This window comes from Phodopus roborovskii, unplaced genomic scaffold (assembly GCF_943737965.1).
Source record: "Phodopus roborovskii unplaced genomic scaffold, PHOROB, whole genome shotgun sequence".
Classification (NCBI taxonomy): domain Eukaryota; kingdom Metazoa; phylum Chordata; class Mammalia; order Rodentia; family Cricetidae; genus Phodopus; species Phodopus roborovskii.
The window spans coordinates 11,361,619-11,379,499 of record NW_026125281.1 but is presented as its reverse complement, the minus strand read 5'-3'; the positions used below and the strand labels follow the sequence as shown (position 1 = coordinate 11,379,499).

General features: G+C 37.9%; 1 protein-coding gene across 1 annotated transcript in view; it reads right to left on the bottom strand.

Moving 5' to 3' along the window:
* The window catches only part of Arfgef1 (ADP ribosylation factor guanine nucleotide exchange factor 1), a 77,678-nt gene that overhangs the window by 32,435 nt on the left and 27,362 nt on the right, over nucleotides 1-17,881 (bottom strand). The window contains exons 9-19 of the mRNA XM_051197066.1: nucleotides 17,551-17,684; nucleotides 14,471-14,705; nucleotides 12,311-12,410; nucleotides 12,083-12,222; nucleotides 11,866-11,974; nucleotides 11,444-11,645; nucleotides 8,823-8,934; nucleotides 8,433-8,638; nucleotides 8,119-8,203; nucleotides 4,412-4,583; nucleotides 1,522-1,673 (exon numbers count right to left, since the gene is read on the bottom strand). Coding sequence (XP_051053023.1) covers nucleotides 1,522-1,673; nucleotides 4,412-4,583; nucleotides 8,119-8,203; nucleotides 8,433-8,638; nucleotides 8,823-8,934; nucleotides 11,444-11,645; nucleotides 11,866-11,974; nucleotides 12,083-12,222; nucleotides 12,311-12,410; nucleotides 14,471-14,705; nucleotides 17,551-17,684 — 1,647 coding nt within the window. The remainder of the gene's footprint in view (nucleotides 1-1,521; nucleotides 1,674-4,411; nucleotides 4,584-8,118; nucleotides 8,204-8,432; nucleotides 8,639-8,822; nucleotides 8,935-11,443; nucleotides 11,646-11,865; nucleotides 11,975-12,082; nucleotides 12,223-12,310; nucleotides 12,411-14,470; nucleotides 14,706-17,550; nucleotides 17,685-17,881) is intronic.

The window sequence follows — 17,881 nt, the reverse complement described above, 5'->3', positions numbered from 1 at the left end:
CATGGGCCTTAATGCATATTAGCATAATATCAGAAGAGGGCAGTGGGTGGAAAGGTGGAGATTTTGTTGGGCATGTGCCCTCTGCCCCATCCACCCTGCTCTGGATGCCTGAACTCACCAAATCGTGCAAGTATGCATATAATCCCCGACGTTCTGTACGAACCAAGTGAAGCTCTGATTGATTCTGCATTTTCCTAGTGTTCTCACTTCTTAAAACAAACTGATAGTGTGGGGCTACAGGTAAAGCTCTTGCCTGCTCTGAGCAGCTGTGTGTAAGCCTATATCTCCTGAGGTAAGTCTCCCTTCTACTTACCTCTGCTGCACCTTGTTGGAAGCTTCAACTCTTAATGGTTAGTGTTTACAGTGTTGGAAGGTGCTAGATTTGCTCCCAGAAAAGAAGAGTAATAATTTTAGTTACCTTCAACAGAGATCTGCTTAGCAAGACATGCTCACTGGTGTATTAGTGGCATGATGTTACATGAGTAACAAGTCAATTTTTAAAGACTGATTTAAGGCCAACTCCATGAGACAGAATGCACACCTGGCACTATAATAAAGCAAAGCATCTGAGACCATATGCAGGTTGTGGGCTTTTGGGGGACGCCCCTACCATTTACTCTGCTAAATGAACACAGCAACAAGGTGACTCCTGATGACATAGTGCTATATCCACACATAAGTGCATCACCCAGCCTTCAAGAGAGAGGCTTCTTCTTGCAGTATGATCCAAAGCTGGACAGCATGGAGAGCGCAAGAGACTTAAAAAGCTCAGTTTTAAATGGAATGTCTATATGGCAGCTCCCTCCCCACAAGATCAGGGTCTGTGTGGAGGAGGGGGCAGGAACCCAGGAGTGGTGAGGGACTTCAAGGAAACAGCGTTTGCCAGACACAAAAGTGCAGATGCACATATGAATTCACAGACTGTGACAGCACGCACAAATGCAACCCACACACATCCCAGCACAGTGGAAGGAGAACAGAGCCATGGTGTCCTACCCTCACCATGAAGCTAGTGGAAGAACAGAGCCATGGTGTCCTACCCTCACCATGAAGCTAGTCACAGCTGACAGCTTCCGGGAGAGGGAAAGCTAGTTTTCTTCAATGAAGTGACAGGGACTATCAATCACATCCCAGGACAGGCATCCCCATTTGGTTCTGAATGCTCACTATGGCTCTAGCTCTCCTCAGAACACTCATATTAACTCCTGGGATGGAAGTGCTGATCAGGGTCTGAATGTCCAAGATTTAGGAATAAACCAGTTATAACTAAAGAAGCAAGCCAAGGATTAATGACCATTCTCCAAAGCCTTCTACTGGTAATTTCTGAAATTATATTCCTACCAATTACACTGCACACCATCTTTCACTTTCTTTAATAAAGAGATAATTTACATTAATTAAATTCTAAACAACCAGGGATATCTTCTAGATCAAATAGACTCTATAACTTCATTTTAAAAAATATGCTAAGCAAAAGCCTATGTAAATATACATTATAGCAAAGTTACTAGAAATTCTAACCTTAAACATAGGCCTCACATGCTCCAAGTGTGTTGCGCTTGTAAAAGGTGCCTGGACATGGCTCACAGCTTCCATGAGTGCTTTAGCTGTCTTGGCCATCTGTTCCATTTCTAAGTTATACAGAAGTCGTCTTTGTTTTTCACTGGCTACATCTGAAATAAGAAATATTACCATTTAAAAAACAGAAAGTACTTACAATGACACTTTTAAAGTAAATGCAAGTAATAATTAATGCTAATTAATAATATTCCTAAGAAGTCAGACAGAAATGATAATATATTGTTTGATTCTAAGTACACGAAACATCTGAAACAGGTAGACCCAGAAGGACAGAGCAGACTGGCGTTGGCCAGGGCAAAGGCAGAGGGAACTCTGGTAACAACTTACAGATGCAGGGTTTTATTCTGGAGTAACGAAATGTTAGTCTTAGACAGAGGTGATAGATGCACAACCCTATAAATACACTAAAAGCCAACAGAACCATTCAATTTATCTATTTATTGATGGACAGTCATGCTGCATGCTAGTTCTGTGCATGCTAGCCAAGTGCTGTACACATCTCCCTTTGAAATTTCACTTTAAAGAGTAAAATGCACCTTGGGGATGGAGGAATACTGAACTAATAGTGGAAACCTATGGAAATCTCAGAGTACAACATTCAAAATTCCAGTATCAAGGGAAGGAACTAACCATGGGGCAGGAAGCAGAAAAGAGGTAAACACAGTGGCATTGTCCCTAGTCAGCAACACAAAAATCACTGGCCAGGCCCTCCTAAGTCACTTCAGCGTTCCCAGCACACCACACCTTCTTCCCACACCAGGGTTCCCACTGATGTCAACCATCAAACGAGAAACGGGAATATATGGTGTGGAGGTTATGATCTGGGCAAAATGAAATCAAATCAGAAAACAGGCATTTGTTTAAGTGTAAGTTGAAGGCTTACTATATCTCATGCTAGAAGGAAAGCTGAAGTAGCATCACCTGATGGACATATTACTAACTTTTACTCCATACTGGAGTAGACTAAGACTCAACCATATCTCGTCAGTGTCTGTCTTTTCCATTTGATCTCCTATGTTTTACAGGTAGATGTCCTCAAAAAAATGTTTGCATTATATAGTCAGACTTCAATTTTTTTTTTCTGTCCATAAGCAACCTAATTCTTTCTTCTCTATTTATACACATAAATAAATGTTAAAAGTAGACATGATGAGAGAAGGTAGAGGTAGTTAAGATTACTTAATTAGATATGACTTCTAAAGAAAGGTTAAGTCTAATTATTTTCCCAATCCGCCTGGGCTTGAGTTTCCTTATCTACAGAGAGACCTTAGAAAAATTCTTTCTGAACACTAGAAGGAATAAAGGGTAAGGCCAGTTATACTGCACTGACATTATCTCCCTGTCTACTGCCCTGGGCTCTTATAAATCTAAACTTTCAGAACAGATTTATCCTATAAACCTTATCACTTGCCTCATGATAAAATATTTTGCTACCGCCGGGCAATGTTAGCACACACGTTTAATCCCAGCATTTGACAAAGGCAGGTGGATCTCAGTGAGTTCTCAGCCAGCCTGGTCTACAAAGTGAGTTCCAGGACAGCCAGGACTATTATACACAAAAGCCCTGTCTCAAAAAAACAAACAAAAAAAGATTTACTACCAATATCATGTTCAAATGGAGATTTTCCTCTAAGTACAAGTGCTTAGAAAGGCAAGACTCTTCTTTCCAAACAAGTTATAGTCTAGAGCCATTACACTCATGGGCCCAGGGATGTCCACCCTGGGTCAGCTCTAAGCTCTAATGAATCATCACTGTCTAAATGTATATATGATATCTAGAATAGTGCTGGGTCCACAGTAGGCTCCTAGTACAGAGGAGCTAATAGCATCGTAATAGGTAGTCTGACATACTCATCCTCAACACTAATACTCTCCTCTCCTAGTCACATCCACATCCAGCTTCCATTTATGTGTAATGGTTAAAAAAAAAAAAAAAAAGACAGACAGAATCATGTTGCTTATAGATGAGAAAGCAGAGTCTTTTTAGTTTTTATTTTTATGTGAGAGTTTAGCCTGCATATGTCTGTGTACCACATGCATGCCTAGTACCAGAGGGATCCAGAAGAGACAGTCAGATACCCTGGAACTATAGTTATAGATAGTTGAGTTTCCAGGTGGTGGTGGCCCACACATTTAATCCCAGCACTTGGGAGGCAGAGGCAGATGGATCTCTGAGTTTGAGGCCAGCCTAGTCTACAAGAAGAGCTAGTTCCAGGACAGCCAGGGATGTTACAGAAGCAAACCCTGTCTTGAAAAACAAAAGGCTGTGAGCATTTAAGTGGGTGTTGGGAGCCAAACCCAGGTATTCTTGAAGACAGCAAAATGCTTTTAACTTCTAAGTCATCTCTTCAGTATCCTCTAACCAATTTCTTTAATCCCAAAGTCCCTAAGATGAACTGCTAAAAGAAAAGGCCAATATTTAAACACTCCCAACACATGTAAATTACTTGTTTTTTTTTTTTTTTTTTATTAATCACTAGTCACTGTTTTCTTAAAGATGTTAAAGAGGAAAAACAAACAAACAAAAAAAAAAAAAAAAAAAAAAAAAAGAAAGAAAGAAAAAAGAAAAAACTCAAATCCGTCACCATTATGACAGTTCTCAGCAAAATAGCCAAATCACACTGACACATGTGTCCTTGAATAGGGGAAACAAACACACAAACAAACATTCTTAGAAACACACCTTCCCCACCGGCCTTTTCAGGAAAGTGTTGGGTCAGCTTTAGAAACATAGAGGAGCCAGTCTTAAAACAACCACCCTAAAAACAGAGCAAACCCAGCCACACAACACCTGCCAGTGAGCAGTCAGACTTGGTTACGCTGTACTTACTCTGCTTAGTTGATTTTGTAGGGATTGTTAGCTCTTTTGTTTCTTTCATTGATATTTTCTTCCCCGCTATTTCATTGTAAATGGCTGACAGATATTCTTCAGGGAGGTCTTTACTGTCATTGATACCTCGATTCATTTTAATGTACTGTTCCTTTGTCATTTTGTTTTTAACCTAGATATGAAAAACCATTGTCACTTCTAAATATTAACATAAAAATTTTATTCATTAAGAGACTTTTAAAGTCTAGAAATGAAAAATATTCAACATAATGTATATAAAAATGAAAGTGGAAAACAAGGGTAATGTAGAAAAGATACATTCCGGCAAATGCTTTAGTGGCGCAATACTGTGGAAAGGAATAATCCAAGAAGGGAAGGAGAGAGGATAAATGAGTGACTTGATTCTGTCCAAGGTGTACAAGACTTCTAGTCGGTCTTACAAAGGCCCACACAAACTATTAGAAACATCAAAGGATTCAAAATGTAGTTCAGAATGACATGAACAACTTGTAAATGGAATTTCATTATCTAAAAAAAGGTGGCTGCAAAAATAACAATTATTTAAATTCCCTAACATTTTCTGAGTTATCACAACAACTATATTACATTAGGTGATCTGGATGAAGCACTTTCAGAATGTCTCGTTTTGTTTAAATGTCCTCAACAGGGAAGTTCAACTTAATAAAGCAATGGAATACAAATTGATAATTTGAAAGATAGCAGTAGCAGCATTGCCAAACATGGAATTAACATAGAAAGTATATTATACTCCATCTCTAGGAAATTAGACAGATAAAACTCAGTTGTCTTAAGGTATTTCTGAAGAGATATTTAATTAGACACATTTCTACCACCTGACATCAAGAATTAGCTCAATTCTAAAGGGAAGGAGGCTCTCACAGGCACACATTAAAGCACACAGGTTTTCAAAGGCTTACAGATCTCACGTGGGAAAGCCCAGAACATAACATAGTATATATAATACAGGGTCAAATCGTGGCGAATACATCAACTTAAGTTTGCATTACTCTACAAATAGAATCTAATATGCTGAAAGCTGAACAGGAATGCTTTTCCTGTAAAATTGCAAAAATATGAATTTCTAGGTTTAACTGGTAATTTAAGACAGTAATACTGAAGAACATCATAACTCTAAAATTTTATCTCAGGTCATGGCTTTAAAAAACAAAAAGCAAGCCATTTAACCTAAAGTTTTGACAGATGCTTATTTAGGAAGGAAGGAAGGAAGGAAGGAAGTAAAATAGTCTCTCTACTCCTTCCTGTTCAGAGGCAGCCACATCTTTTTGTGCAGTGCCAGCCTGGTTTCTGAAATACAATGGATGGTGAAGGCTGGAGTGAATGGATTTAGCTATATTGGATTTCTGGTTGCCAGGGCAGCCCTCGATTCTGGCAATGTGGACATCACTGCCATCAATGACCCCCTCACTGACCTCAACTACATGGTCTACATGTTCCAGTATGACTCTACCCATGGCAAGTCAAAGGCACAGTCAAGGCTGAGAATGGGAAGCTTGTCATCAATGGGAAGGCCATCAGTATCTTCCAGGAGAGTGTACCCACCAACATCAAATGGGGTGATGCTGGTGCCAAGTCTGTTGTAGAGTCTACTGTTGTCTTTACCACCATGGAGAAGGCTGCAGCCAAGAGGGTAATCATCTCCACCCCTTCTACTGAAGCCCCCACGTCTGTGATGGGTGTGAACCATGAAAGGTATGACAATTCATTCAAGAATGTCAGCAATGCTTCCTGCACCACCAACTGCTTATCACCCCTGGCCAAGGTCATCCATGACAACTTGGGCACTGTACAAGGACTCATGACCACAGTCCATGCCATCACTGCCACCCAGAAGACTGTGGATGGTCCCTTCAGGAAGCTGTGGTGCGATGGCTGTGGGGCTGACCAGAACATCATCCCTGCATCCACTGGTGATGCCAAGGCCATCAAAGCGGAATGGAAATCTCATGGGCATCCCTTCTGTGTTCCTACCCCTAATGTGTCTGTGGTGGATCTGACAAGCTGCCTGGAGAAAGTATGAAGACATCAACAAGGTGGTGAAGCAGGTATCTGAGGGTCCACTAAAGGACATCCTGGGCTACACTGAGGACCAAGCTGTCTCCCACTCTTCTGCCTTTGATGCTGGGGCTGACACTGCTCTCAATGACAACTTTATAAAGCTCACTTCCTGGTATGATGAATTTGGCTACAGCAATAGGTTGGTAGACCTCATGGCCTCCACGGAGTAAGAAGCCCATCCTGACCAATCCACTCTCAGCAAGGTCACATGAGCAAGAACAGCAAGGATACTAGAACAAGAGAGAGGCTTCAGCTGCTGAGCAGCCCCTGTCCAACTCAACCCTGAGCTTCTCCCTCAGTGTCCATCCCAGACCCCCAGAGTAACAGGAGGGCCTTAGGGAGCCCTACTCTCTTGAATACCATCAACAAAGTTCACTGAACACCCCCCAAAAGAAAAATAAATAGGAAAAAACAAAGTCAGAATGATCACAATTTAAAGTAAAGAAGATTAAAATCACATAATAGTTAACATGAAAATGTTTTGGTGTTGTGCCAATCAGAAGAAAGACGATGTGCTGAGGAAAATAAGAAGTAACTGTTAAGTGTCAGCATTTGGTAAGGGCTCCCTTGGGATAAGAGAAAACACTGCTTTTAGTCATTCAAAACTGCACACTGCTACCATGGAGGGATTCTTGGAGCAATGTAAAACCAATTCTACATTTCTTCTCTTGAAATCTTATATGGAACACCTTACTCTTGAATTTTATTCCCCTATGCTTAAATTAAGGCCTCACCTGTAGACCAGGCTGGCTTTGAACTCATGAGATCCACCTGCCTCTGCCTCCTGAGTGCTGGGATTGAAGATGTGCATGCCTAGTTAATAGCTAAGAGATTCTTATAAATAACTTATAGAGGCAATTTTACTAAAAAAATACCAAAATGTGTTTTTTAGAAGTCAAACTTTAAAAAGTACTGCATCTTCAAAAACAACATTTCAATGTAGGTGTCTGAAATCAAGTGGCAGTCCTTTATAACCCTAAGAAATTGTGACTATTAAGCATAGTTCCTGCACATCTATAGTTAATATATTTGTTGAATGCTTTATTTGAGATGTTTGTGATTATGCTTACAGTGTGTCTCTCTCAGAGACACATACTGAAAGACAAAGGAAATTATATATAACTGAGGTAGGTGTGTGTAGGAGTGTGTGTGTGTGTGTGTGTGTGTGTGTGTGTGTGTGTGTGTGTGTGTGTATGTACACCAAGAATGACCATTGGTAACTGTAGGGAATGCTGCAATTCTAATAGTACTATATATTCTATGTTATACTATATAATCCCTTAATACTAATCCCACTGCTGTACAAACTTTAAATAGCTTTTTAAAAAGACAAATTACATAATAGTTTCTATGTAATGAACATTCAAAAGACCTAAAACATCCTTTAGGTTAAAATTTGTTTTAACCTTTGTATACTTTTCAATCATGAGACTGACAAACACTTTACAAATTCTTATGAATTTTATTAGAATTAATATCAAATGGATACCATTTTAATTCTGTCAATTGGTTTAACAACATAATATATCTCAACTACTACTTAACAGATTCAAAAGACTACATTTAATTCTCACTATTTACTGTAGAAATTGATGTAGAAGAAAACATACCTGTGGGCTGTGAAGGTCTGTAGTCAACATGATAATTGAGTAGGCCAAAACATAAGCAGTATCCGCACTAGCAAAAAGGGTTTGTCTGAGAAAAAATAAATGTATCACATTATTAGCTTTGTTTCATATAAACAAGTCATTTCAAACACTACTTTTAATGTTCTCCCTCAGGACTAACGCTCTATCCTCTATTATAATTACAGATAATTTGTCCTAACACTGCTAAACAGCAGACAATATAAACTGTCTTAAGGAAGGGCTTTGGCTACCATGGATATAACTGACCAACCAAAAAGCATACAAATCTTATTTACCCTTGGTTGCATTCTAGGTATCTTGCAGCAAATTTTTCCATTAATCGATCAATTTTTTGAGCTTCCCCTGGAAGACGGAATCCTTCCAGAAAAAGACGAAGGGCTGAAACAAAGTCCTTTCCTGAAAAGTCATGTTGATCCACATATGCATACATAACTTCTTTATTGAATTTATCATTATCTCCCAGGAACTCACCCACCTGAGTCTAATGTAAAAACAAAGGATAGAAATATATTCAACAGCATGTTCCATTTTCCACAGAACCATTTAAAAAACAGAAAATCCTAAGAACCACAAGTTTTGACTACCTGGTTACACAAGCTCTAGACTGTTTTAATACACATATAAACTGTACATAGGGTTGGAATGAAATGAAATAGTATTCTTACAGAGTCTAGTCTTTCTTCTTGATGTAAGAACTGAGCTATGTCTTCAGGTGTGGTGCCAAGCATCCCTTGTTCTTGGAGGTATTGTATTCCTCTCTTTGGTTTCTTATTAAATCTAGATGAAGTTAATAGAAAGATTAAAAAGAGAAAACTACTCATACTCTCTGAGAAGATTTTAAAATATAGCAGATTATTTTTTTAATTGCATATAGAAAACAGGAACTAACACGCGTATACAAAATCATTACACGCACATGGCTTTCTGTTTTTCTCCTTAGGAAAGTTTTAAATGGAGTGTTTCATTAACACAGGCATAGATCACTTTGAGGCATTTTGCTGCGTATGTTGTCTTTCTGATTCGTATTAACAGTTGTCAATGAGGATTAGTGACAATTCTACAGAGTGGATAGTTTAAGAAAGGGTATGAGCACTAAATAGTACTTTTGGCACAGTCACCTCAACAGATTAGACTAGCACACAAAGCTCTTCTCAGTAGAGTTCCAATTTACCTCTTTCTCGTATGGAGGAAATAAAAAATTAAAAATAGAAGTAACACATGACCCTATAATAGTATTCTGAAGAAACTCAAGTACCCCCAGCACAGAAAAAATTAGCATCCATATTTGTTCACGTACCACTATTCACGACAGTCAAGATGACTATCAACAAAAGAGCTGAAGAAAGCTATGTAGAGATGAAGGGAGGAAAGCAAAGTATCTGTAACAATGTCTGAAAAAGCCTCAAAGAATCACATTAGTATTTACTTACCTAAAATTACATATATGTCTTGTGCGTATACATATACAATTAAAATTTCTTTCCACTTGCTCCCTCAAGGACTATAGACTAACAAAACCTTAGTGTCAAGTATGAGATGCCCTCTTTCAAATTGCTGGTCAGGAGTCCAACAGGCTCTCAAATTATGATAGATTATTGCTGTTGCTCTTAGTTGCCTCCCAGAGGCTGAAGGTAACTCATTGCTGAAGACATATGCTCTGTGGAAACAGAACTTGGAGGAGCCAAGCTGGATTGGACCCAAAAGCCTCCTCTCTTGAGGACCAGCTGTCAAGGTATAAGAAGGCATTGCCTTCCAAGGTAGTGAATCAACTAGCAGTCCTACCCAGCTGTAGCTCCAAAGAACTACAACAACCAGCATGGTACAATAACCCTATGGGTATAATAGTGACACTCACATTTTGACAGGAACCAACAGCTATCTAACTGTACTTAAGACACAATCAACAGAAGGAAAATCATGATAAAAAATGGATTTAAAGAATGTGTGTTCACTAGGTCAGCTCTATAGAGGATACTGAAAGGAACAGTTTAGTCTGAAAACAAGATTAAACACACTCGCGTAACAAATGATTCCAGTACAATTAGCCATAAGAGGCCTAAGAAAACAACACTACAACAGGGGACTAGATAATATAGGAGGGAGAACAACAAAAATTAAATCTCTCTCATATGCAAGAATCTAAATGTGTGTGTGTGTGCGCGCGCGTGTGTGCGAGAGAGAGAGAGAGAGAGAGAGAGAGGAGTAGCAGGGTTATTTTCAAGATGGAAAGGGAGCAATGAAAGGGAACAAGGCAGGAAGTGAGGCCATGGATATGAGCAAACCACGACTGCGTGTGTGAGTGAGTGTAATGCAACCCTGAACAGCAATACCAACATGGAAGGGGGATTAACATGGGGTCCCACCCATACACAGCCAACTAAAAATGCTAAAAGTGGGAGAAATATTCTTCCTCAAGGATGAGCCTAAGTGGTCAGCCCTGAAATCATATATATACAAAACACTAAATGGACTGAGCAGTTTATGTTTACACATTTCGGCATATATGTATGTACCTGTGCTTGTATATATGCATACATCAGAAATAATTAAAGAAAAAGTGGCCGTGAATTTGAGAAGGTGCAAGGGGTGGGTACATGACAGAGGCTGGGGGAGGGAGGGATGGTGGGAAGTGATGTGATTAGACTTTAATCTAAAGAACAAGGAAACCCATTATTTTGTAGTTTAAACAAGAAAAACTTAAAAGGAATGTTTCTGTAATCTTTTGTAGGCTGCTTCACAAAATTTAACAGGAAAATTGATTTCACAAGTTCAGAGTCTGGGAGAGTAGCCAGGTTGGGACAGGAAATGATTGCTTAACATTAACAAATAAAAATGAAATTCCTAGCAAGAATGAAACATACAACTAAACTTGAGGAAACAGAAACCTAAAAGGAACAATGCTAAACACTGGCATTTTAAAATTTTACGTTTTCACTGAGTGATTCTGAAATCAGATGAACTGAAACAGTGGAAAACTACCTACACATCCTCTGCTCATCAACAGCCTGTGATGTATGGTGCAAGGTTAATTCAGAGGAAACCTACTGAGTCTGCTTGGGCTGGACTTCAATGAAGAAGGAGAACTAAACAAGGAACCATTTTAGATCCAAGAGAACAGAGAGAGAGAGGGAGAGGGAGAGGGAGAGGGAGAGGGAGAGGGAGAGGGAGAGAGAGAGAGGGAGAGGGAGAGAAAGGGGCAGGGAAACTGGGGGCAGGGTAGCATCTGTGGCTGAAAGATACTCAGTAACATATTTTTTTTTTTTTTTTTTTTGAGCCCAACACTTACAAATCAATCCCTTGTTCTATTATTTCTTTTTGCTGCTTTAGGACCTCAAATTGTTCCGGATTATCAGTGCCAGACATCTGTGTACTGTAGCTGCCAATTCCTGACGATGATGTGGATTCTAAAGAATTTAAACTTCCGTATCTGTTTATAGTCTCAGGGTGTTTGATTTCACTTATCTCTTGCTCTGAGGGTTTTTCCTGACCTGTAAGAAGAAATGTCAATAGAGAAGATTATAGTAGTCCCCCCTTTATATTGCTAGGGTAATTAACCTAGAAACTTGAAGTGTAAGTTGAAATTAATTTTAATGAGAATTGTCAGTGTATATAAATAAATAAAAGATTACTTTAACAGCATCTTTAAATATCTTCCAATGTATCACTGACTTAAAATAGTGGAGAATTAAACTCAAAATGTTATCTTACCTAGGGTAGTCTGAGAGTTGGGGTTTACATACTGATCCTTACTCCATTCAACCATACACTTCAAAATTGAAACTAAACATTCTAACCCTTTCTTCCGAAGGCTCAATTCCTGTAATAATTCAGACATAGGATAAAAAGAAAAAGATCTTTTAAGAAAATGCACATCCCATTTTAGAAAATTTTAATTTAAAAAACAAACAAACAAGCAAGCTCTTACCTGGACATTACTCATACCAAGTTCCTGACTGCCCCTTCCTTGGGCAATTTTTGACAAGTCATTTACAAGTCTTTCAAATATATTTGCTGCATTTAAGTCACAGTCATAATTTACATATATATCCACCACACTCTGTGCATCTGTGATGATATAATAATCTTAGAATATGAGCATGTAGAATATGAGCACATTTTATAACAGGAAACAATGAAGATTAATTCCAAATACCTGCACAGATTCTTGTCAGTGTCTGAATAACCATCCACTTATGATCAAATGAGCTGGTAGAAGTTTCCAAAATGTATAGGAAAATTTCTTTAAAGAATACCTGTGGCCAGAAGAAAACACCTGTTTAAAGTACTATTTAACATTCTGATACATGGTTATCGTTCAAATATGCCAAAGGTCTAGAACAGGAATTTAACTTTGAGTTTTGCCTCTGAACACTTAGTACTAAAAGACGACCAGTGAGCAGCTTGACACCAGCTTTGTTTGCCACTGCAGAACCTCAACAAACAAAATGTGCAAGGAGATGGGTCCTTCTGAGTGGTCATGTTGTATACCCATCTAACTGTTTCATTTTTGGACACTCTTATTCAGAGTAATTCTAAGTGTACCTAGATTTCAATGTAACTGTTACTCTAAAAATGATCTAGTTTTTAATATGCTGTTACAGTTTTCTAATTACTCATAAAAGTGAAAATCTTCACTCAAAACACCATTTCTCACAACTCTTTATAATGAATATTATCAAGCACAGTTAATCTAATAAAGAAAATTTCAATTTGAAAGTGAAGAATATTTAAACTCAAATCATTTGGACAAAGTGACTGACCTAAGAAAGGCCAGCTAAAAACAAAACATCAGTATGTATAGTATGTGTGGTAATATACTACTTATGGTTTAATAAAGCTTGCCTGAAGGATCAGAATGCAAAGACAGCCATAGCCATAGAGGCCAGGTGGTGGTGACACACCTTTAATCCCAGGACTCAGGAGACAGACAGGAGACAAAGGCAGATGGATCTCTGTAATTTATAAAGTGTATTTCCTTTCAAATTAATTCTTACAGAGAAATAGTAACCAAAACTTAATTTTAGAATCTTAGTTCTGTAAGAATTTGTATGTCATATGATTCACATAGAGTCCCTACAAGCTCTCAGTATTCAAAATTCCCCCAAATTATCTAATCTTGAGGGGTGATCATCCAATGGAAGGTTTCTATTGACACTGCAGTAAAATCCTAATATTTTGCTTGAAACTCTATTTTATTTGTAGTTCCTGAAGAAAATGGGGAAAACTATATAAATTAACTAGCAGTCTAAATGCCTTGGATTACTTCACAGATATATGACAAATAAATATTGGACAATTTGTACAAATTTTTGCACTTTTGACTTAAAATTTAAAGTTCTTACTGCTTCATTCCCATAACAATATTTAAATGAATTCTGATAGAACATATAGAGAACTGGCCAATGGTGGCACAAGCTTTTATTCCCAGCACTTGGGAGGCAAAGGCAGGTGGATCTCTGTGAGTTCAAGGCCAGCCTGCACTCAAAAGCAAACTCCAGGACAGCTAGAGTTGCTATATAGAGAAGCCCTGTCTTGAAAAACAAATGAAAAAAAGAAAATACAGAAGATTAATTTTTAAAGATAATGCAATTATCTTTACCTTATCCAAATGTTACCAAATAACTTTTAAAAAAAAAATGTATCTTTCAATGGCCCCCTTTAAAGGTCCTTTAAAGCTCTGAAGGCTCAGTATTGCACCTTTCTTTTGAGTCAAATTCAGGCAGGAAAGATGACTCAGGGGTTAAGAGTGTCTGCTTGCTTGTGGATCTAATGTCAAATCCCAACATCACATAAAAAGTTGGGCTTCACTTTAACTCCAGCATTTGGGGGTGAAAACAGGTAGATCCTACGAGCAGGCTCACCAGTTGGCCTAGCTAAAAATGTAAGGCTTCTGGTTCAAAGAGACAGGGTGTCTCAAGGAAATAAGGTGAACGTCACAGATGAAGACACCTGATGGTCTGCTATGGCCCTCACATAGGTATGAAAACACTTGTATACATTCAAAACACAAACTACACACACCACATGGAGAGAAGGAGGGAGAGAGAGAGAGCCAAATTATTACATAGCATATATATAGTAGTAAATCTATTATTTTTTCAACTAGTACACATTTCTTGAACACATTTTGCACTCTTAATGCTTAACCAATACTTATTACTTCAGAGAAGCATTACCTAAATGAACACATAAAATGAAGCTCATGATGGCACACACATTATCTCACAGTATGGGAAGCTGCCATGTGTTGCTAATGTAGTAGGAAACAAAATAGCAGTAACATTACATTTTAAAGTCTAAACATAGAACATACCTCAATCTGCATCTTCAGATGTGTCTTGAAGTTTGACAACAAAGTAAGAAATATGGAAAGAGAAAGCTCAAAAACCTCTGGAACAGATGAGACTCCGTTTTTTGACAGTGCAACACACAGATACTGCTTAATAGCATTAATAAACATCTCATTTGTTCTGAAAACAGGTCCTGCATTCTGCAGAATGGACAGAAGTAACTGCAATGAAAGAATCTTGGACCGTAACTCATGAGACCTGAGAGGTGAAACACAAGGCACAGTATATGAGCAAGGTCATTATGTGGTTGAAACAGATTGACCCTGACTCTGCATACCACAGACTCATACACTTAGCCACTAGCACTGTCCTCTGGTGCCACATAATTTCATGTTTTATTTTTAAATTTCTTTCTTTTTTCTTTTGAGATTATAATCACAATAATTCTCATTTCCCTTTCCTCTCCAAACTCTTTCAGAACTATGGCCTCTTTTTTCCTTGTAATTAATTAATAGTTGATTTTATATGTATATGTATATATATTTATATATCCATGGGTAAAAAATACAAATATTTTAAACATAAGCTTACTATTCCCCTCGAAAAGAAAAATATAACTTGCAGAGTTATGCCTTATTCCTTTCTTTCAAAACTATACTCATTTTTTTTCCTAAAGCAATGGTACTAAGGTCACAACTATACTTCTTACAGATGACCATGAATGTAGTGAAGATATCTGCTATGCTTAGTATGAAGTGACTCCAATGTAATGTTTTTCTAGTTATGTTAGTAACAATTCCTAAAAACCAATAAAAATGCTTTTGTTGCACTACATTAAAGCATTATTTCAACCATACCTTTGCAGCATTTGGAATTTTTGTTAATCTTCTAACACTTTTAAAAAGATATGTAGAACTTTTAAAATTATTTCTTAATATGTAAACACTTACTCTAAACACATCTGTCATCAAAATCTGAAAAAAAGCTGGCTGAAACTTTTATTATTTTTTTTCTAATCAAGGTTATGTGCCATGCTTCTGTTTATTAACTTACATTTTAATTATTTTCACATACACACGTTTTTCTCCCACTGAAAACTATTCCTCAGGTCCAAAAGACCTAAGATATTCACAGGATGCAGTATTTCAAAGGCAGAGCATTAAATGTTATAAAAAATTTTAAAACTCTATTCCTAATATTGTATTCAGTTACATTTACATAGTACATGAAACATTTGCTTAATTTCTTCCTTAATATGTTAAAATTCACAGATCAAAATAAGGAACACTTAATTTTATGTCAATAGTTCATCACAAAATTACAACCTTTTTTGAAATAAAGCTAGAGCCAATAGTATCAGAACTTCATATTTTTGTTTCCAAGATAACTGTTTCTCTATGCTGGTAAGCATTACTAATACAAAAGTATGCCAAATGCTTGTTTTACATTGCAAACAACGAGAGGTAAGACTGAAGTAACCACTGGAGCGTCCGCATGCAGGGTACACTAGCTTCCAAGTCACCCTGAGTGGTCCTTTAGCTCAGTGCTATGGTAACTCCATCCTGCTGGGGCCCTTTTTAATGAGTTTTGTTATACATATGGTTTAACTTTCCATTCTTAGTATCAAATAAAATGCCTCTTAGACATTCAGGTACCTATTATGTACTAACAAAAGAAGTAAAGACCAAATGATTGTCTTATTTGGTAAACGATAAACATTTTCTGAAAACATGTTTCCCACTATATAGTCCAGGCTGGCCTTGAACACATGGCAATCCTCCTACCTCAGCCTTCATGAGATGTAATGACAAGAGTATACCATCACACCAGGCTAAATTATACCAAATCAGAAACTTCATGTCTGTAATTTTTTATGAAGTAGTTTCAAATTACAGTTGAAGCCACATAATATTCCATAGGCCACTGCTCAGCAGAGCAAGAAAATAAATAGAAGCAAAGACAAAACCGTGCAACCTCACAAGTTCTTGCATATTATCAATTCACATTTTTTACATTTGACTTGTAAAAACTAAGCATCTGGGGGTAAATCACAGCGAAAATAAATCTTCAGCAATAAACCTAATTCCTTTCTGTGTGTATGTGTACATGTGGAGACCAAAGGACCACTTGGAATGCCATTCTCTGGCAAGATCCACACATCTTAAAGTTCTGAGACACAAGAAGGCCAAGCTGATTAGCTAGTGAGCCCCAGGGATGCATCTGGCCCTGCAACCCTGCCACTGGGCTTGTAAGTACATGCCGCCACCACCATATAGCTGGCTTTTTGTTTTTTTGAGACAGGGTTTTTCCATGTATCCCTGGCTGTCCTGGAACTTGCTCTGTAGACCAGGCTGAACTCCAACTCACAGAGATCCATTTGCCTCTGCCTCCTAAGTGATGGGATTATAGGTGTGTACCACTCCTGCTCAACATCCCGGGTTTTTAGAAACAGGATCAAATTCAGGTCCTCAAGTTGGCAAGGCAAGTAAGTACTTTACCAACTGAGCTTTCTGCCTAGACCTAACACACAAACAAAAAAGTACTTTTTAAAGATTTACGTGTCTGTGGGGGGTGGTGGTGGGTGGTTTTATGTGCATCACATGCAGATGCCCTCAAAAGCCAGAGGCAAGCATCTACCATCAATCAAGAAAAATGTCCCAGAGTTTTGCCCACAGGAAGTCTAAAGGAGGTAGTTTCTCAACTGAGACTCTTCTTCCTAGACGGCTACAAACAAACCAACAAACCCAACAAAAAACATACCATATATTTAGTACAAGTGGAGACAAATCATCTTAAGAGTTCTTCAGAATGTGGAAATATAGAATCATTGATTTATTCACTCAATAACATTTATTGGCACCTAATGTGTACAATGTATTCACTATTCTATATTGCTGCCCATCCTTCTCAAATAATCTATGATATATATTTCAATACTTTCAGAACCTACTATTTTTTATATGTATCTTTTAAAGTAAAATATCCCCTCCAGCAAAATTTTAAGATTCCACAGGACATGAAGAAGAACAAATTAAAACCCAAGTACTACATTAAACGCATTGTAAGCTTAACAGGTTCTTTAGCACAATGGCGCATGACTTACTTTGGATCTGGTGGTCCATCTGATAGTGGTTTCATTGACAGCTTGCATAATGACCTGAATACTAGAAAGGCATCCTTTTGTAAAATGTGGGAAAACTTAGCACCAGGTGAAGGTCCTGAAGAATTTCCAGATTCCTAAACAAGTGAATATACCATGAAATTAATACATATCCCAGTGTAGGTCATTTTAACCTTCTAGCACATTATTCAGTGGACTCTGATGTGGGACTCTCCTCAACTGGTACAAGAAGACCCTCAAGTGATCTGTCATACTGATCTGCAACATGCTATTCTCATACTCAACACTAAATTAATACCTTCAAATATATATT